This window comes from Triplophysa dalaica, chromosome 22 (assembly GCF_015846415.1).
Source record: "Triplophysa dalaica isolate WHDGS20190420 chromosome 22, ASM1584641v1, whole genome shotgun sequence".
In the NCBI taxonomy this organism is placed as follows: Eukaryota; Metazoa; Chordata; class Actinopteri; order Cypriniformes; family Nemacheilidae; genus Triplophysa; species Triplophysa dalaica.
In genome coordinates this window covers 2,323,082-2,345,119 of record NC_079563.1, presented here as the reverse complement: position 1 = coordinate 2,345,119, position 22,038 = coordinate 2,323,082, and the positions used below count along the sequence as shown (strand labels likewise).

The following is a 22,038-nucleotide window of genomic DNA, read 5'->3' as shown; positions in this document are numbered from 1 at the left end:
AAACCGTCCAAAATCATTATTGAATTACTCTACTACAATTTTAACACTCACTGACAAATGCAGTTCAAGGGAAACAAGGTTTTGACTGGAACCAGAGAAAAGCCTATATGAGGCCAAAATAGATTGCAATTCGTGAAAAACTATGTATAAAGCACCTAAGAACTAGAAATGGTAGTTGAACTTAGGTAAATTTATGGATAGGCTACATATTTGCCAATCTAGGGAAAGGGCATATACAATAAAGATGCTATAATATAACTAGGGGTGCTCCGATCAGGGTTTTTTTAGCCGATCACCGATCCTCGATCACTGAAAGCTGTATTGGCCGATACCGATACCGATCACCGATTATAGGAACTATTTGAAGCTTTCTGAGTACCAAAAGAGAAAGTGTCATGAATTAACTAATGAATATTAGTAAGGTACATATTTGGTAACACTTTCCTTGAAGCATTTATGTATAATGCATTATAAAGAGTTATTAAAGGGTAAAATGCATTATTAATATTCATAATGTGTGTTGTAATGCATTGTATGTAGTTGTAAATAATTATAACCCATTTAAAATGTGTCGTGTTACAATGAATTGCTTAGTGTTATAATGTATTAACTGTAATAACAATTATCTATTAGACATTACAATGCATTAAACTGTGCATTACACTGCTTGAAAACTACTTTTACAATAAATTAAACATACATGCTTCAAGGAAAGTGTTACCACATATTTTCATAAAACATAGCAGCATGTGACATGAGTCCCAGAAACCCTTTGTCTTCCACAATATAAAGTGGCCGTGATCAATGCAAATTTATTACATTATTTTATCTGATAATCTGATATTTCTTTATGCTTCTTACTGTCCTTGCAGTAGGGTTGATGCTTTAAAAAATGTCTCCGTTACTGACAGCTGAGGAGAGGTTGTGCTAGACTTAGACTTCATTTATTTTCAATGTTTCTGTTGTCGGACATAAAATAATAATCTAATTACAAGCAAATGTTTATGTTCTTATGTCCATACAATAACAATGACAGGTGCCTGTAAAAGGTGTTTTGTACTCACAAGAAAGCTGTGGTTTGGTCATATGTGACCCTGGATCACGAAACCAGTCTTAAGGAGCACGGGAATATTTTAGTTATAGTCGAAAATACATTGTAAGGGTCAAAATGATCGAATTTTCTCATGTTCCATTAAGATATTTTGTAAATTCAATATACTAAATATATCAAAACTTTACTTTTTGTGAGTGGATGGCCATTAACTGGCTGGCTTTTATTAACAACTTCAAAGGCAATTTTCTCAATATTTTGAATATTTTGAGTTGTAAACGGGTATATCTCCACCAGATATGATCATATCATGACAACTTATACATCAATAGAAAGCTTAATTATTCAGCTTTGTTTAAATTATGTAAAAATCTTATTTTCCAAAAATGTACCAATAAGACTTCTTTTGTTGTCCGGTTTCACATATATGTGCTGCTTCACTGAACAGAGAAAACGCAGTTAGAGATATTTTTCCACTCACTGAAAGCTATTATTGATACAAAAAGACGCTATTTTATGAAGTAAAAACTCTGTAAAGACGGCACCACAGCGCGCCTGTGTGTATGCGGGGAGTGATGGATGCATCTCGAGTCTCTGTTGACCACATGCGCGTTTAGCAAAACTGAGCAGACATTTGAGAGTAAGATCATGAAAAGAAACACACGTCCCTTCGCGATAGTCTACCTCCTTCCGCTCACAATCACGTTCTTCACGATCACGTTCTAATGACACGGAATGATAAAAAGGGGAATTACAAATCGCCTTTATTGTACTGCGTCAAAATGACGATTGCCTTCAGATATTTTTATCACTGGTAGAACAAATGAATCTTCGGTTGACGCGATCTCTGCAGCAGAGTTGCGCTCGAGCTGCTGAACTGCCCGCTCACTCTGCGCGAGGCTATCTTTGAAAACTAGTCGCACTGCTTTACGTGACTAACCCTCAAACGTCTAAAGAGGTTGTTGGTGTAAAAATGTTTTGGGTGCTTCTCGCATCGTGGAATTCACATAGTACACACGTATCAGATTGATAAAGCATTGTCTATTTCACACACCTTGTAGAATTGCCAGACCTGTGAAGCCATTTTCATATCGCGTAAAATAAATGTCTCGTCAATTTTGCGTCATCTGATCGGCTTTCTGGATCGGCCTTTTTAGAGACCGCCGATCATACTTCCCAAAGTGATTATCGGCCGATTATGATCGGCGACCGATCAATCGGAGCACCTAATAATTTTTATGGTTCCTCCATCAACACATCAATGTATTGGATATTGCAATACAAAAATGTATTACAAATTGCAATGCAAAAATGCATGTCAGAGCTATGGTAATTGTTACAGTGCATGTCTTATTCGTTGAGCAGCCAACATGTGACCGGCTAGATTTGGCAACAGTTTGCGCCAGCGCAAACCTTTCGCCGTTAAAAAGCTCCTGTCAGACACTAAAATTTGTGCAGTAAAGACATAGACGTGGTTATTTTTGGGTCTGACATTCATTGAATTTTGCAGGAAAACTCTTACAAATAAAAATGTAAAGAAATACTATGGAACCATTACAACTGAAATGTTTGGCAAGATTCTGTTATTCTGATTTTCCCCATTTCACTTGCAGCTTGTGTTGTGCGAGTGGATCAGAAGACAGGGAATCTGTACTGGCTGGCCTGTGATGAACTTTCCATCGGTGTTTCTACCATTGGCCCCCTTCATCAGAGTATTTCCAGGCAGTTATATCAAGCCAGAACTGCAATCCTTGACCTTTTCGTGGATTGGCAGAAAGGAAAGCTGTATTGGCTTGAGGGAGGTCAGATCATGAGAATGAAACTGGGTTTGATCGGTGGCCGTGCAGAAGCAGTCTTCAGCTTGGAGGAAAATGGTTTCGGCACCATTGCATTTGATAGAAAAGCAAACAGCTTTCTTTGGAATGGTGGCTCTTGTGCGTGCAACCTTTTGTCTTAAGTAACTATTGGTGTACTCTTGAATATTTCAATTATTTTGGTTAACTTTGAGGACTTTTTTAAACTCTAGTCTTGCAGGTCATGAGTCTACTAAAGGCTAGGAAATACTCTGGAGGTAAAAAGTGTGTCATTCCTGGCTCTATTGTGGCTGCTTATGAACCCTACGTAGTGGCCTTGTTCAGTAACTTCCTGTCAGTATGGAATCGCAAAGATCGAACCCGTATCTCGGAGGTTGCTGTTGAAAATGATATTGTTGGCTTATCTGTTGCTCTCAGGGAGGTCGTGCAAGGTTTGTTATATTGAGTTAATTTTTCACTTTCTGAGGTCTACTGTATCATTATTCGGCCCCTTATCTATACACTTGTTCTGTTAAAACATTGCTTTTTCAGATGACGTGGCTGAAGATGTGCGTCCTACCGAGGTGACTTGTATAAGCCCCCTGGTCTTGTGTCCAGGTTCAACAGTGTGTATCAGTCAGTCTCAGCAATGTGATGGCAAGAGTGATTGTCCTGGTGGGTCAGATGAGGCTTTCTGCTTGTACACTTGTGCAAAGCCAGGTAATGTGGTGCTACAGGAGGTCGGGCTATTTAATCACTGGACTCGATTAATCGCATTAATACGTTTTTATTTTTCTCAAAATGAGTATCCATATTCTGTACTAATAAATGCATACATGTACACAAATACACGTAAATACTTGCTATATAAAAGGCCGTCGCAAGGGTGGTGTGAGGCAAACTTGATGTGAGGTCCACTCCAAGAACTGTTGCTTTGTGTATGTCAACATGTAATTTGAATTCTCTTGGTGAAAATATCTTCTCTTCTTCGGTTGTATACTTCAATTATAATTTTTTAAATGAACACAAGAATGAATAGAAGCTGGTTCTTAAAGGAACCCATCAGTACCGGCCAGGCATGAGGCCATGTGGAGGTGACAATACATGTATTTACATGCATTTCTTTGTGTACGTGAATGTTTTATAAATGCAAAATTAAACCAACATATGATGCAAACAATTTTTTTTATTCTGATTGCTTTTAATAGCAATGAATTGTTTAACAGCCCTATCAGGAGAACAAGGCCCTGTGCTACAAAAAAGTTCTTTTTACCCTTAGGTGAATTCCTCTGTGAGGACAGGAGGAATTGTGTGGAGAGAAATTTGGTGTGCGATGGTCACACTCACTGTCCTGATGGTTCAGATGAGGTCGGTTGTCCTTCTGCAGCTCCTGCAACCTCAACAACAACAACATCATCATTATCATTAAAGTGTCGTATGGGATCTATACCCTGTAAAGATGCCCGTGAGTGTGTCCTGTACAGTCATGTGTGTGATGGAGAGATTGACTGTAAGGATGGGTCTGATGAAGATGACTGTGAACTTCAGTGTAAAACAGGTAAAACCTTAAACGTGTGTAACTTTGGCACTCATTATGTGTGCTAGTGACTTTGAACCAAACGTTTCCCCATAGATCAGTTCCATTGTGCTCATGGGAGGATGTGTATTGACAAAAAGCTGGTGTGTGATGGAACACCTCAATGTCAGGATCGCTCTGATGAAGCGGATTGTTTTATTCGCTCGCATGACTGCAAACACCACTGTGATAATAAAACTCGCTGCATCCCTGAGAGCTTCCTCTGTGATGGAGATAAGGACTGCATGGATACCACTGATGAAGAAAACTGCAGTGAGTGAGGTTTAAGCGGATGGAGGTTTATGTGTACATGCATTATTGTTTATGCATATTGAAAATCAATTAATTTTTTTGCAGCACTAAGGTTACCTAACCTTATACTTGCAGAAATGACTTAAAACCCATTTCATTCGAATAAATTACCCCTTTCCATCGTCCTTATTGTCACAGATGAAATTAACAGTGGAAATCTTAATTTGGCGGAGAACAAAGGTGTGTCGACTTTAGTCGCCTCTCAGCCTCCAGTCTGTAGAAGTCCTTCTATGATGTGTCCAGGAACATTATTGTGCATTTCTCAGACTCGCCTGTGTGATGGGAAGCTAGATTGTCCTGATGGTTCTGATGAAGTTTCATGCATAGATACTTGTGCAAAAATCGGTAAATCACTCAATCTTTAGGTTATATATTCTGCAAATGCAAAGCATTGACGTCTATGAAATCTTTCTAGGTGATTTCCTTTGTAAGGACAGAAGGAAGTGTGTGGAGAGGAATTTGGTGTGTGATGGACAGTCTCACTGTCTTGATGGTTCTGATGAGGTAACTTGTCCACTTGGGCGCAGTAGAACATCAACCACTGCATCATTAAAGTGTCGTGTGGGTTCTAAACCTTGTCAAGACGGCCGGGAGTGTGTCATGCACAGTCATGTGTGTGATGGAGAGATAGACTGTAAAGATGGATCTGATGAAGTCGACTGTGAACTTCAGTGTAAACCAGGTAAAACCATAAATAATTATACATCTAAATTCTTAAACCAAAAACATGTTTAATGTATTGTTTGACATTTCCTACAGATCAGTTCCATTGTGCCCATGGGAGGATGTGTATTGACAAAATACAGGTGTGTGATGGCACACCTCAATGTCAGGATCGTTCTGATGAAACTGACTGTTTCACTCGCTCGCATGACTGCAAACACCGCTGTGATAATAAAACTCGCTGCATCCCTGAGAGCTTCCTCTGTGATGGAGAGAAGGACTGTGTGGATGCCACCGATGAAGCAAACTGCAGTGAGTGAAGTTTCAGTTGATGGAAGTTTGTGTGCAATGCATTTTTGTGTATGCTTAAGGAAAATTGACTACTGATGTCTAGAGATGCCAAATAATTCAGCAGCCAAAATTCTGGTGCATTCATCTTACCCTTACATAAACAGAATAGAGGCCTACTGCTTTTTTGCATTTTGGGGTTTAGAATCATTCTGTAGATCGATTGCTTGCATGTTCTCTGCATCTGTAATTGGTGTAGTAGAAAGCTTTTTAAAGTTAAATCCAAAGTGTTTAATTTTTAAAGAGACTATTCTTTTTTTCTCCTGAAGCCACTTATGTTCTATCATTTCCTTCAGTTATGTGAGTAGGAACACTAAGTTATGGGTTACTCGGTTTAAGCTTCATGAAGATTCTTTTTCCTTATTCTCACAGCTGAAATTAACAGTGGAAACCTAAATTTACTGGCTGTCAAGAAAGGTGCCTCGACATTTGTTGCCTCTCGGCCTCCAGTCTGTAAAAGTCCTTCCATAATGTGTCCTGGAAGTTCTTTGTGCATTTCTCAGACTCGTCTGTGTGATGGGAAGCTAGATTGTCCTGATGGTTCTGATGAAGTTTCATGCATAGATATTTGTGCAAAAATTGGTACATCTTCACTTCATTTTTACTGTTATCTATCTTGGATTCTGTAATATTTTTCCTACCAAATCAGCACATCTCTGACATCTATGAACCCTTGCTAGGTGATTTCCTTTGTAAGGATAGGAGGAAATGTGTGGAGAGGAGTTTGATATGTGATGGCCGTTCTCACTGTCTTGACGGTTCTGATGAGGTTGGCTGTCCCATCAGGGGAAGTAGAACACCAACCACAGCATCATTAAAGTGTCGTCTGGGATCTAAACCCTGTAAAGATGGCAGAGGATGTGTCCTGTACAGAAATGTGTGCGATGGACAGATTGACTGCAAGGATGGATCAGATGAACAAAACTGTAAACGTCAGTGCCGACCAGGTTGGCAAATCTAAGTTTTTACAATCCACTTTTTGTCGGTCTCATTCTCATACTAATCAAATTATCTTAATTTGTTCAATTACGAAAGGTCAGTTTCGGTGTACAACTGATGGGAGATGTATTGAGAAGAATCTAGTGTGTGATGAAACTCCTCAGTGTCTGGATAAATCTGATGAGACTGGATGCCAGAAAGCCTCAGGGATGTGCGTCATGCGGTGCGACTGGAACACGCATTGTATTCCTGAAGATTTCATCTGTAATGGGATTAAGGACTGTCAAGATGGTGCTGATGAAGTCAACTGTGGTGAGCAACATCTAATGTTTGGATGTTAAAGGAGGCATCTGACACAATGTAACGGACCAAACTAGGGATGCACCAAAACGAAAATTCTTGCCCGAAGCCAAACATGATGTGAAACCCTTGGCTGAAGCCTGAATAATACTGAACATGTTTTTTTGCATTTCTTCTATTATTGAAGTTATTTATTTTACTGTAAGACAAACTGAATAGTCAAAATTTGCTTATCATTTTTCTTGCTTTTCAAAAAAAAAAACAATACAGCTTAATATAAAATTGAGCAAAGTAAATGAAATCAAGATATTGAGCCCTCTCCCTTCATGAGTAAGCCTATATTAATTTGGCCGAAAAAGAATGTAATGCAAGCTACTCTATGCCCCTTCAACAAAACGGTAAGTGTTATTCCACATTAGGCCTATAAACTAAAAATCTAAATAAATCAAAACTGTTGGATTATTATAGGCTACATTGCAAAATGATTTTAAGAAAAAGAAGACATCAATGCAAGCAATTCTGACTGAGAATCATATCAGTTCACGTCTCTCCTCCAAACTCCGCCCACAAAAGCTGACTGTTCTATCAGGTCTCTATCGGTACACTGATGTCCCTCACAGTTGTCTAGAATGCCCAAACAATGTGCTGTGAAGCCATGGCTGTGAAAACCATGGATTTAAATTTTTGCTGTTAACTTTTTGCTGTTGTCATGGTTTAACTCTAACATTATATGTGCTACATTAACACTAGTTATTTATTCAGCTTTCTGATTCTAGATCGAAATAAGCTTTCTATCCAAAACCTCGATGATGTGAATTTCTTACCCGGAAGTAAGTGCCGCACTCGTTACTTCGACAAAAGTCTATGCATTTTTCCCTAAGAGTTATGGAAGATGGCGAAAAAAAGCTTTGTGATTAACAACGGATTATGATGTTTACATGTTTTGTCCATCAAGTTTATCTTTACAAATTGACATTTGTTACTTTTGAAACCGAAATACAAAACTAACACAATGCTTTACACTTAAGGTCGCTTGATATCAATGTCACCACCACCAAGCCTCAGACACCTTTCAAACTTTTTTAATAATGTTTTCCCTGGTAAGTAATTACTCCACGAATGAATCTGCATCTACCTTTCAAGAGCTTTGTGCCCACGTTGCTTTATTTGTGAGCTTTGTGCACTGACATCTAACATGCCCGCTAAAGTAGTTGCTTTTAGCCACTTGTTAGCAATCGGCGTTTTTAAGACACAAAAAGGCTTTACAAAATCACACGTGGGTTATAATTGGTGGGTTTTATGTCATAGAATAAAACATGAAAATATTTATGTTCAGTTAACCACATACCTTATTTTTTGGGTGATTTACCAGAAACCCATAGACTTTTGGCGTGATCAAACCGTAAGCCCTAAAATGCTAACTCACTTGTAGGTTTTGCATGCAGCAATAAATCAATTCCTCTGCTCTATTGGCTTACCGCTGTGATGACATTGTGGAGTGTAGATGAAATTCGAAGCTGTACATGGATGGTAAACTTGAGTTGATCATTCCCAAAAAGAGCATGCAGCAGCGAGCCATAATTCTGGTCATTTTTTTTGTTAGCGATTTTGCTGCATTACTCGCAAAAATGCTTTGTTCAGTAGTAGGTTTTTCCAACATTACATTTTTGTTTGCCGGCCGCAAAATATTATTTTTGCCCCGCCAAAGATTTATTTGATCATTGACCGTGCATTCCAAATCAAATATATCACCCTCCAAATGGCACTTCGGAGTGAAAACAACAGTGACCGCTTCAACTGACGAAAACTTTTGACCCCCATGATTCTTTGTGTAGGTGTGTAATGACACAGAAGGGAACTTTAAGAAATGGTTGTTTGGTCGCATACACCCTTTCAACCCTTTGATGCTCTCACTCTGGAGGGTATAACCCTTTGAAGGGCTTAGGGTATCGGGACGAGCCCTTTGAATGAAACGCAGGGTGAGTGTCATCACTGAGTAGGGTTGGGTATCGTTGGGTTCGATTCTGTTGCGATTCCAGTATCTTGGGGAGAGAAAAAAAAATTGCAAATACTTTTTTAATTCGTCACATTTAGGCTGTAACTGTTAACTGTGACAATTCGTCAAATAATGAAATGAACAAGTCCATTTAAAGAATAAATAGTTTGGGTTTGTAATTGCTTTAGGTGAAGTATAACACAAAAATTCAACATAAAATATAGAACATGCAGTTGCTAGATCGTCCATTAACAATTATTTGTGAAAAAGAGTTTTCATTTTTAAAAAAGTAATCAAATTATTCACTTAAAATAAACTAGAACGTGTTGTCCTGTAGCTTCCCGGATGCACTTAATTGAAGTATTAATTCAATCTCTTTTTAAAAATGAAATAATTCCGTATTTTATTCACAAATATCACTTAAAATAAACTAGAACATGTTGTCCTGTAGCTTCCCAGATGCATTTAATTGTGATCACTTTTAAAAAAGATTAAGTAACTGATTGTCTTTTCATCTCTATCTGTTTTTTGTACCCGAAAGTGAGACGCTGCTAATAGCTGCAAGTTTTCTGGTGCGTTTTAGCTGGAGGCTCGGGCTTAAACACGGAGCGTTTCTTCAGTTTAATGACGCGTTTCATCATATAAAATGTACTTCCTCCCTTTCACGAAATATTTTTACTGCATGTGGCAATGCTATAATCTTTTTTCAAAGTTTAACAAAAGTTTTGAACGTTTGCTGCGTTCAAATTCCGATGGTAAGTAGCTGCGCATGTGCGTAGTGAGGTAAGGTCCTTGTCCCAGGTCCTGGCAGACAGATACAACGGTAAAATGCTCACTGCCATTTACAAGTGATTTAAAAAAGTCAGGAATCAATAAACCGAACTGAAATGCATGCGTCCTATCGAATCCCTCATTCTGTGAAATTTGGAACCGGTTCTAAAATGGGAACGGTTCTAGATACAAACCATTTTTATGAAAAAAATGTTATGACTGCTGCACTTGTGATGGCTGCAGGAAAGGACAAACAGAGAGCCTGTGCTTTCTCCCTTATTCGACTTTATTCTGTTTGCACAGACCGATCGGCATGATTTATAAAGGGATATTTTGACACCATATAAGGGTCATTGGGGGTGTTTTCGAATGCAAATGACCATGAACGTGGTGTTACATTTTTTTTTTTGGACTTGGACACTTTAAATTTCATCCTTAATACAAAATATAGAGCCTTTTCTAAACTATTGATAAATAAGCCACCTGTTTTGAATTCTTCATGTCAGCCTTTGGAGGAAGGAACATAGTTGAGTTGAAACTGCTTTTTCAAGTACCTTAGAAATGAATGGTAGATTCGATATAGATCTATAGTTATAGGTCCTGTATAACGGGGCAGTTTCTGCCAGTCATATTAGTCTTGAGTGCTTATACAATAGTATTGCATACGTCATATCTTCCAAGTGTATTTAGTTTGAACAATTTATAAAAGAGAGATACTAGTGTACGATTATTTCCGGAAAAACACGAGGTGGGACTAGTGGGCGGAGTGGGATGGAACTACAGAACGAGCAAGCAACACACAGCACGAGCAAGCAACACGCATCACATCACGAGATTTTTACATTATGCACATACACACCGATTGCCAACATAACAGAGACGTATGACTTTGTTTACTTAACTTTCAGAAACAGTTTGGAGTGATGGGTGGGGAGTGCATCAAGTCATATGGTCAACTTGTTAAAAAACGAGTTGGACCACGTTAAGCATGAGAAGCCACACTTCTCGCTGATGCAAATCAGAATGCATGACATGGTATGATAGCTCCACTATAACGAATTGCCTAAAAACCTAATAACAGCCAATTATAGTCAACATTTAAATTTTTAGGCTCCCTGAAAGGTATTCCTTTCAATTTAATATTGGCTGTCAGGTTTCATCATTCCTCAGCAGAATTTTTTTTACCATCCAGTGTGGTTAGCTTGACCTTTCTTTATGCAGTAGTCAGAAGTTAATTTTTTTTGCAACATTATTTGTGTATGAACATGATTTATTACTAATATAATGTGTTGGGTCAGTCTTGATTACTTTTTACATTAAAATATATTGTTCTAATCAACTATATATTTATTTTTTCCACTTGAGACCTTATGACTGTTTAACTTTCTGTTAAGCTGCATTTAAGGTACATTTTGTATTGTTTATCATGACAGCTATATCCAGAACTTCCCAGGGAAGCTGTGAAAGTCCCTCTTTTCTGTGTCCGGGAACATCAGTATGTGTTTCTCAGGCTGAGATGTGTGACCGAAGAGATTGTCCTGACGGATCAGATGCGGCGGCTTGTATAGATTTATGTGCATCTCCAGGTGAAATGATGGTTTTCATCTTTTGATATTGATATTTTGATATGACTTTGCCGTGAGTGACTAGCCTTAAGTGCTGATGACGTTTGAATAAATAAATTGTCCTTTCTCTCAACCTTGTAATTTTGTTTCCAGGTGATTTTCTGTGTAAGGACAGAAAGAAGTGTGTTGAGAGGAATCTGGTGTGTGATAGTCGCTCTCACTGTTTTGATGGTTCTGATGAGGTCGGTTGTCCCACAATGGCTCCTACAACCTCAACCACAGGGTCATTCAAGTGTCGTGTGGGATCTAAACCCTGTAAATATGTCAGGGAGTGTGTCCTGTACAGTCATGTGTGTGATGGAGAGATGGACTGTAAGGATGGATCTGATGAGGAGGACTGTGAGCTTCAGTGCAATCCAGGTGAAATTATACCATTTTGCTTTCTGATTAATTTTTAAATAGGGATGTAACGATTAACTCCGCTCGCGATGCACAATAAGATTCATTAACAAATTATAAAAAAACTAAAAACTAGTTCAGAAAATTTTGGCCAATACTTCAACCACATGTACTGTGATTAATTCATTATTATATGACAGGAGGCAACACATTAAAGATTTGAACAAGATTTATTCACGTTTATAATATAAAAAAGCGATATAGGCAGAGAATTGAACCAAATACTGCACACAGTAAAGTTATCAATAAATCAGTACAACAATAATCTTTGGCAGAAAAAAAATAACGTTAGTATAACACGTTTCTTCTAGTCTAAAGCCACTGCATATGCCTGATAGCTGTAAGTTTGCACTTTCTCATTTTAAGAATGAGGAGATGGAATGTTTAACATTGTAAAGTCGGAACGCATGACGCATCGTTGCAGGGCCGCTTTAAGTTTAGGATATTAAAGTTTGTCAACATGGCTTAATATCGACCAAAGACAGCGCAGGGTGGCCAGCTGAGGAGGCCGGATAAGCATCGCAGTCAGGTACAAAAAGAGGCAGAGTACAACCATCAGCACTCAAATCTGCTTGAAGAAATTCAACCATTTGTTGATGTATAACAACAAGTAATGGAATAACTATAAAATAATGTTATACGGTTCTCTCTTGTTTCGTCATTATGCTTTTTTGGATTGACCTAAAAGGTGCATGTGCGCATTTGCGTGCAACGATTGTTTAGGCTACTTTAACTACCTCTGGCATTACCATCACTGGCACTGTTATTTTGGGGGTCGCGTGCTGAAAAATTTGGAAACCCCTCTTCTAGAGGTACTTTTTGTATGCATAAATCTGCATATAGATTTGCTTGATTGTCACTGTTTTCTAAAGGCTTAAGAAATTGCTCACTAAAGCCTTGCCTAGTAATTAAAAAACACAGTTTGTTTGATATGTCTTATTATGTAAGAGTTACAGTTTGGTATTTTATATTTTCTCACAGGTCAGTTTCAGTGTGTTCAGGGGAAGAAGTGTATTGACTTTAGGCAGGTATGTGACGGGATTCCTCAGTGTCTGGATCATTCAGATGAAGCAGGATGCTGGAAACCCACAAAGAGCTGCAGCATGCGCTGTGACGGAAACGCTCGTTGCATCCCAGAGGTGTTCATATGTAATGGAATGAGAGACTGCTGGGATGGATCAGATGAGGCTGACTGTGGTAAGAACTCAGTCTTAGGCTGTACTCACACTTGGCCCGGTTGCTCTCAACCACGCCCAAGCGTGACTGTCTCCACTCCCCCGCTGGCCTGCGCCTACATTGTACTTTACCATCCGCACCCTAGCATGCAATTACATTTACACATTTAGCAGACGCTTCTATCCAAAGCAACTTACATTGCATTATCCTATACATTTATACTTGGGGATGTTCAAACCCACAACTTTGCGTTAACGCAATGCTCTTACCACTGAGCTACAGGAAAGCTTGCTTTCGTCATAATGCCTTGAAGTAAACGTGAACAAAGCAATCTTTCTTAGCACAGTGGAATCCATTGTAATGTTCAGTTTGGGGCTTATCGGGTGCATTTAATTTCCAATCCGCTTCAATGTCAACTTTGTACTTTATCATCATAATGCAACGCTGCGTACAGGAATCGGTTTTGTTTAATAATCCTAATATCTGGAGTAATTTTGGCTGCAGGGATCTGCCTGTTTATTAAATTAACAAATCATTCAATATATTAGACATATTTTTTAAAGAACTACCCAATCATACTATCAATTCATGCATCAACTAATATAATCTTAAACCTGGCCTATAGTGTATGGTAAATCAGTCTAATATTGCGTTGGTTACCATGATTTATTGATTTTCTTTATTAAGTGTTACTCTAGATCACAAAACAAGTCTTAAGTATCACAGGAACATTTTTAGTTAAAGACAAAATTACATTGTTTGGGTCAAAATTATAGATTTTTTTATTACTTAATATCTTCGTGGAACATGGATTTTATTGCCAAAAATCATTAGGATATTTATTAAATTTCCTACATTAAATATATAAAGTGAATGGCCTGGCACAGTGCCCCAGATTAAAAACTTCAAAGGCCATTTTCTCAATATTTAGAATTTTTTGCACTCTCAGATTCCTGAGTTTAAACTGTTGTATCTCAGCCAGATATTGTCCTATTCTAATGATCTTATTCCTTAAAGTTTCAGATTATGTAAAAATCTAAATTTCGAAAAATTGTTTGAACCACAAATAATAAAGATAAAATGCAATATTTATTAAAAAAATCACGATTAGATTATTTTTCAAATGTTTTCACTCATGGTCCGGTTTCCTGTTATCTCAGTATGCACCACTAAGGGGTTGAAAATGTGTAGTAATTGTGCAGTCTTTACTAGTTTGGAACAATCTGTCTTCCTCTTAAAAATCACAACGCTTTTAGCAATACCAACCCCACCATCACCCTGCAAGACTCCTTATGTGGCTTGTCAAGGGACGACACTCTGCATCCTGCAACAATATTTGTGTGATGGAAGAAGAGACTGCCCAGATGGTTCCGATGAGCGACCGTGCCTTCGCAACTGTCCATATCGCAGTAATTTCCCTTGTTTAAATTAAATCTCTAGTGTTGAATGTATAACTACATGGCAAGGACAGTCTGTTTGAGAATTTCATATGTTATTTCCAGGTGACTTCCTGTGCAAGGACAGGAAGAAGTGTGTGAACAAAAATTTGTTGTGTGACGCACGCTCTAACTGTGTGGATGGTTCCGATGAGGTCGGTTGTCCCACTACAACTCCTACAACCTTAATGACAGCATCATTAAAGTGTCGCGTGGGCTCGAAGCCCTGTTCAGATGGCCAAGAGTGTGTCCTATATAGTCATGTCTGTGATGGAGAGATGGACTGTAAGGATGGATCTGATGAAGCCGACTGCAGTGTTAATTGTAAAGAAGGTAGGATGTACAATTTTTTTTTTTTTGATGTGTCTTTGCTTAGACATGTCGTCTGGGAAGGTTTAGGTAGATCTTGTCTGTCCTCCTAAAATCATTGAAAATTGTGACTCCGAAGCATTTGATTGGAAAAAAATATCTGTTTAGCATAGGATGATTGAGATTTTTAGCTGTACAACTTGTCTACTACCACAGGTCCCATAATCATTTTGATTTAACTGCTAATATCCTATGCCAATTGGAAAAGAACCCTGACAATTGGTGTGTATGTATGTGTGTATATATATGCATGCATACCTGCTGGTCATGTAATTAGAATATCATCAAAAAGTGAAACTTGTATAATGTATACATTCATTCCACACAGACTGATATATTTCAAGTGTTTATTTCTTTTAATTTTGATGATTATAACTGACAACTAATGAAAACCCCAAATTCAGTATCTCCGAAAATTAGAATATTGTGAAAAGGTTCAACATTGGAGACACCTGGTGCCACACTTTTATCAGCGAATTAACTCAACACCTGCAAAGGCCTTTAAATGGTCTGTCTAATTCTGTAGGCTACACAATGTAGTGTATTTCGGGGCAAACTAGGAGTTTGATCACAGTAAAAGACGTATAATTAATGATGATTAACTATACCTGTTTTATACACTTTATCGGATTCGGCAGACCTGATAATAGCGACAAACTAAATTCACTCGTCCAGCGAGTGATCCGCAGATCGTATATCAAATCTAAGAAATATTACCTTCCTGGCCTTGGAAACATAACACTCTTACTGTATGTAGTACAGTACCGCTCCAGAAATTATAACGAAATCAAGCAGTTTAAGTGACGTTAATATGTGATAAAAAGACACAGCAACAATTCAAGTGTGCAGACAAATGCAGGATTATTGACGACACTAAAGGGAAAACAAACCGACTAAGAAATAACAAACAAACATGAAACGTAAAAGCAGTAAAGAAATGGAAGAAATAGACAAAGCAAAGAGTGGCTGTATTACAAACAACTATTCACATCTGAATGAACCATCGAGGACCGTTTCCTTAGTTAAAAGGGGTTACAGCTTAAACGCACTTATTTAGGAAATAGTTGATACTTGCATTGGTTACCTTTTGAGTGTGCTTGGACAAGGTTTTGTGCCCGTGGAAAAGTGTTCTCAAAGTCCTGATGGTTTCGAAGCAAGCGGGTGATCCGTCTACTTCGTCAGCCAATCCCGGCTCTAAGAAGTTAGCCAAAGTAATTCTGCTGAAAGGAAAAACTGTGTCTCCGAAGAGAGAGACAGGTCTCAGGAGGTGTTCTTGAACTGGAACGCACGAACACACGGAAGAGCTGAGCATCGTTTGCTCTGTTCACGGGTGTTTTAAAGCCTGGGGGGTTCCACGCCCCTCCAAAGTGAGTTATCCAATGTGTTGAGCTGATTTTGGAGCGAAGTCAAATTCCTTTGTTTCGCCTTTTAGCTCATTTGCATTTATGATTACTTAGAAATTTGGTGCTGTAAAACTCTTAGAATTACATAAAATGAGTATGGTAGGAAACGCCTTACTGTGCTATACATCATCTTTCAAGGAATGAAAAGAGAAAAATTTAGATATAAAACATGCCAGTGTTATAAGTAGGCTACATTGACCTGAAGTTTGTACAAGAATGAAAATATAAACAGAATACAACTAAACACACATGCTTTTGAGGTTATAGGCGAGGCTGAATAACATGGGGACAAACATACGATGTGGAGATATAGAGGTATATCCATTTAGAACATTCTTTTGTGGATAAGGAGAAAAGACAGACAATTTCCAGAGGAGATGAAACCTAGGGCACATTTCTTTTAGAGCAAATGGTCCATCGTTGGAGAAGCACCCCATCCTCCCCGTTGGGACTTCTTTGAAGTCCAAGGGAGGTGTTAGAAAACTATCCTGACCAAATGATAGATGCTTGAAGGGCTGGTTATACGCGATGCAGTCGATAGTTCGCCTGGGTGCGTGCGCCAAATATGACATCATCGCAGTGTTCGCGGAGTTCGCTTTGGGTGCGCGTGAGCTCACTGCGCGCCGCCGCAGTCAACATGAAAGCTTTGAAGAGATTTTGGCTGAACATATACGCCTGTACAGACATCTCTAATCATCAGTGTGTCTGTATTATATTGTATTCAGAATAAAACAATATTTATAAACATTGATTTTGAACTGTTCTTATATCTTCTCATTTTATATAACATAAAGACATCCAATGGGTTAATCTATGGCAATGTACATTGAGCAGTCCCTAAGCAACAATATGTAGAAATGTGTCTGCATTATGCACAGAAATGAAAGTGAACAAAAATTTTGATATAAAAATGTATTAAATCAACAAACAATAGTTTGAAATGCATTTCCCCGTCCAGGACATACATCTGCTTAACAAGAGCGATGTATTCTACATCTCCACGTTTTGTGGCATGCAGTGGGTGAACATGCCATCTCCGTTTTAGCCCTTTTTTTATAGTAGCAACAACACAAAATCTCCTACATTTCCTTGTCGAGCAGCTGCTCGCAAGATGCCATTCTGAATGATCTGACGTAATTCCGGTAAAATTCCTACTTTTCTTCTACTTCCTGCGGATTTACAGAACGATTTCGTTCGTGCGCCCCCTGTCGTTTCAAAGAATATCTCAACGGTAAACGTGTCATGTATAAATGTCTCGTCCGTTTGGGGAGTTGTGCGCGCGGACAGCGGAGGCTCGCGAAGCGGAGCAAGGCTCGAGTATAAACAGGCCTTAAGAGAGAGCAGTTGGATCAGACTTGCTGGCACCGGTTAGACCCCTACAGCACTTCATGCTTCCATCTGCTGACCAACTTTATGGAGATGCAGATTTCACTTTCCAACAGGACTTTGCACCTGCTACCAGTACCTGTAAGGACCATGGTATCCCTGTTCATGATTGGCTAGCAATCTTGCCTGACCTTAATCCCATAGAAAATCTATGGGGTTTATGTAAAGAGGAATATGCAATATGCCATACCCAACAATGCAGAAGAGCTGAAGGCCACTATCAGAGTAACCTGGACTCTCATAACACCTGAGCAGTGCCACAGTTGGAGCTCGTTTTGGCTGGAGTCGTTCAGACTAAGTATTGAGTGCTGTACATGCTCATACTTTTCAGTTGGCCAAGATTTTAAAAAATCCTTTGTATTGGTCTTAAGTAATATTCTAATTTACTGAATTTGGGGTTTTCATTAGTTATCAGTTATAATCATCAAAATTAAAAGAAAAAACACTTGAAATATATCGGTCTGTGTGGAATAATTCCATTCCATTGCTAAAATGTACAGGCCCACTGGTGGGTCCAAGTGTTATTACATAGTAGCAACACTACATTAAAATTGGTAGAGTTAAAGCAACACCTATTGTGTTCAAATGAGAACAAAATGTGTTGTCTGCAAATTAAGTAATCTTGTGGTGTCCCTTTCATTTGTTTTGCGCAAAATCAACACAAAATGTTTTAAATGGCATAACACAAAACCTAAAGAGAGAAGTCTGTTGTTTTTGCAAGCTATTGGATCTGTTAGTGTTCTTATTAATGTATTCTGCTTCTGCCATGGAAATCTATGAAAAATTTAAACATAAAAAATAGGGAGGGAAAAAAACTGTCAACTACATGAATTAAGTTTACATGCATCACAAAACATACTAACAGGTGCTCTATAGAACCTCTAAAGAACCATATAGCACCTCACTCACATTTACCGGTAAAACCTTACAAAAACCCAACTTCTATCATTTTTTACTCACAAAGTGATCGCGTATACAGTACATTTGATTATTATTGTCAACCTATGATGTCAAAACATAGGAGCGGTTTTACTCTACCACTTTAGCTGTACCATCACAGACTTATGACTGTTCAAGCTGCCATGATCAAGTTTTACTCAAACAACTACTCCAACAGTGTTTTAAACTGATCATTTGTTTATTCATGTCACAGACTGAAATAGCAATACTATACCAGTTTATTTCTAACATGCGTGTTTGTATAGCTAACTGTATACGGTGTAATCAGCGCTCCTTTTCCAGAAATGGAGAGCTGAATCCACCGTATATATAATTTACATACAGAAACAAGCTGGTTGGTGTTGCTAATTGCTGCTGTCAAAAAGCACGCAATTTAGGGCGCACATCAAAGAAACAACGTGCAGGCGCATGAAGCCGAACCAACCCAAATGGACGGGAATGATTTAAGTGATTGCTTTTTCTCGGATTAGTGCCTTTTTCAAAAACAGCCACATATAGCCTATGGGTAACAAAAAGATTTAAAGAACAGTTGCTTTTAAATGCACATGTACCAAACATGTTTACTTGAATCTTAAATGAAACTCACATCATTTTAAGCTGTATCTTTTATGAATGTGATCAAAACTAAATACTCTTTGAAGATACAAAGTATGCTATACTACTCTATAGGTACTCGAGATTAAAATGAGATTGGCAGAAACCACGTGTGATACACCCGCTTTAATGCCAAATATAAAGGCTCGCTCTTTGTATTGCCCGCCTACATTCCATTTGTGACACTGTACGTGGTTGATCTGATTGGTCAGATGGTCCAATTAGCCTGAGTAGGCTCACAGAAAGGATGGACGAATTGCAGAATGCATCATTATGGTCAGTCAAGGTAATAATAACTGCCTTTTATTTGAAAATGAAAATTGTTTTACAGTGCATGTACGGACTTAGTGGTTGACACTCCATAAACCAAAGTAGGACCTAAAAAATCAAGAATATTTACGCTTTAATTTTCTCTTTACTCAGTCGTGACAATCGTAAAACATTGTTTTTATTTGCAGGGGGGATATTATTGTCCTTCAACTTGAATTTTGTGTGCAAAGGAGTTAAACCTTGGTGGCATTTTTGCCCCATGACCCCATCAATTTCCCACTCTGGTGTGTTACCTACTGTATGCATGTATGTTTTTACTGCATGCATTTAGGCCTTCACTCTTTGTAGGCCTATGTGAGCATTCATGAGTACATACCTAGGGATTTTTAATGTACTACTTTGGTTTATGCCGTGTCCAGCAACACGTTTATGTACATGGGTGTAAAAACATCCATCCATCCATCCATTTTCTTCTGCTTATCCTGGGCCGGGTCGCGGGGGCAGCAGTCTAAGCAGGGCTGCCCAGACTTCCCTCTCCCTAGACACTTCCTCCACCTCTTCCAGGGGGACACTGAGGCGTTCCCATGCCAGCCGGGAGACATAGTCCCTCCGGCATGTCCTAGGTCTTCCCCGGGGTCTCCTCCCGGTGGGACATGCCCGGAACACCTTCCCGGGGTTATCCGGAAAAAAAGCTCAAGCCACCTCCGCTGTCCCCTCTCGATGTGGAGGAGCAGCGGCTCTACTCTGAGGTCCTCCGGGTGACCGAGCTTCTCACCCTATCTCTAAGGCAGGGTTCCTTATATCTTACACTGGAGGGCCGGAGCACTGCAGAGTTTAGCTCCAGCCCTGATCAAACACACCTGAGCAAGCTGATCAAGTTGTTCAGTGTCACTAGAAAATCACAAGTATGCAAGTTTGATCAGGGTTGGAGCTAAACTCTGCAGTGCTCCGACCCTCCAGGGTAAGATTTGAGGAACCCCGCTCTAAGGGATCGCCCAGCCACCCTGCGGAGGAAGCTCATTTCGGCCGCCTGTATCTGGGATCTTGTCCTTTCGGTCATGACCCACAGCTCATGACCATAGGTGAGAGTAGGAACGTAGATTTAACTGTAAATCGAGAGCTTCGCCTTGCGGCTCAGCTCCTTCCCCACGACAGACCGGTACAGCAACCGCATTACTGCAGAAGCTGCACCGATCCGTCTGTCAATCCCCGTTCCATCCTTCCCTCACTCGTGAACAAGACCCCCAGATACTTGAACTCCTCCACTTTCGACAAAGGACAGCCCTGCCGGAGTCCAACATGCACCGGGAACAAGTCTGACTTATGGCCGGCAATGCGAACCAAGCTCCTGCTCCAGTCGTACAGGGACCTGATAGCCCTTAGCAAAGGGTCCAGAATCCCCTACTCCCAGAGCACCCTCCACAAGATGCCGCGAGGGACACAGTCGAATGCCTTCTCCAAATCCACAAAACATATGTGGATTGATTGGGCAAACTCCCATGAACCCTCTACCACCCTGGAGAGGGTATAGAGCTGGTCCAGTCTTCCACGACCGGAAGAAAAAGCTCTGAGTGGCCGCGTTGACAATAGAGGTGGAGAACATGGTCCACTCTGACTCAATATCTCCAGACTCTCTCTGGATCTGGTCGATGCTCGATGCCCCTGCCTTCGACTGCCGCCCGGCCACTAAGCACCGGCCCCTTACGGTCCCTCCTGCAGGTGGTGGGTCCATGGGAGGGTGGCCCCACGTCGCTCCTTCGAGCTGAGCCCGGCCGAACTCCATGGGGGGCCCGACCACCAGGCGCTCTCATACGAGCCCCAACCCCGGGCCTGGCTCCAGGGTGGGGCCCAGGGTGGGGCCCCGGCTGCGCCATGCCGGGCGACGTCACGGTCCTCCAATTACATGGCATCATAAGGGTTTTTGAACCGCTCTTAGTCTGACCCGTTGCCTAGGGCCTGTTTGCCTTGGGAGACCCTACCAGGGGCATATAGCCCCTGACAACATGGATCCTAGGGTCTTTCGGGTACTCAAACCCCTCCACCACGGTAAGGTGGTAGTTCAAGGAGGGGTTAAAACATTATTTCGTAAAATAGGCAGTTATTCTTGCCTTCTCGATTGACTCTCAAATGATTCTTTCCACAATTCATCGGTCTAATCCCCTTCCTTTCTGTCAGTTTACTCTGATCGGTCAGATGGTCTGCTGTGATTGGTCTACCGCGAATGAGGCTCACAAACTTGTGTTTGGGGGAGATTGAAGTTTTCACAGGCAGTCCTAGCAAAACATAGGCAGTTCGTGAATCTGACAAGGGATGACTTGTTTGCCTGATTCACAGTCGAATCCTTTCTTTCCAAGCCATATTACTTTGTTATTCATTAACCTTTGGATTTACAACTTGTCAGACTGCTAAAGCATAATCTTAAAAACACTGCGTTCTGCTCTTTTCAAAGAGTCAACCAAATTTTAAAGGTGCTAGGTAACCACCAAACAGCTGTCATCATTATACCTTGCTCTGTTAACCCGCGTCAGCCAACACTTTCCATCATTGCAGTCTCGGGATGTTTCAAGCAACTCTGAAGTTCCGTCACCACAATGGAAGGCCTGCCTCTCCTTTCATTTGATTGGACAATGGGGGGAAAAGGCGCATGTCAAGTGGTTTTCTGCTCAGTTTT

General features: G+C 39.9%; 1 protein-coding gene across 3 annotated transcripts in view; it reads left to right on the top strand.

The window, feature by feature from the left end:
• Nucleotides 1-22,038, top strand: part of si:dkey-88l16.3 (prolow-density lipoprotein receptor-related protein 1) — a 50,730-nt gene that overhangs the window by 3,951 nt on the left and 24,741 nt on the right. For all 3 annotated transcript variants that reach the window (XM_056735866.1, XM_056735865.1, XM_056735864.1), the window contains exons 7-22: nt 2,665-2,985; nt 3,078-3,296; nt 3,397-3,564; nt 4,124-4,402; nt 4,478-4,693; nt 4,871-5,077; nt 5,148-5,414; nt 5,492-5,707; nt 6,116-6,325; nt 6,424-6,690; nt 6,779-6,994; nt 11,183-11,335; nt 11,468-11,734; nt 12,755-12,970; nt 14,206-14,358; nt 14,452-14,718. In XM_056735866.1, coding sequence (XP_056591844.1) covers nt 2,665-2,985; nt 3,078-3,296; nt 3,397-3,564; nt 4,124-4,402; nt 4,478-4,693; nt 4,871-5,077; nt 5,148-5,414; nt 5,492-5,707; nt 6,116-6,325; nt 6,424-6,690; nt 6,779-6,994; nt 11,183-11,335; nt 11,468-11,734; nt 12,755-12,970; nt 14,206-14,358; nt 14,452-14,718 — 3,642 coding nt within the window. The remainder of the gene's footprint in view (nt 1-2,664; nt 2,986-3,077; nt 3,297-3,396; nt 3,565-4,123; nt 4,403-4,477; nt 4,694-4,870; nt 5,078-5,147; nt 5,415-5,491; nt 5,708-6,115; nt 6,326-6,423; nt 6,691-6,778; nt 6,995-11,182; nt 11,336-11,467; nt 11,735-12,754; nt 12,971-14,205; nt 14,359-14,451; nt 14,719-22,038) is intronic.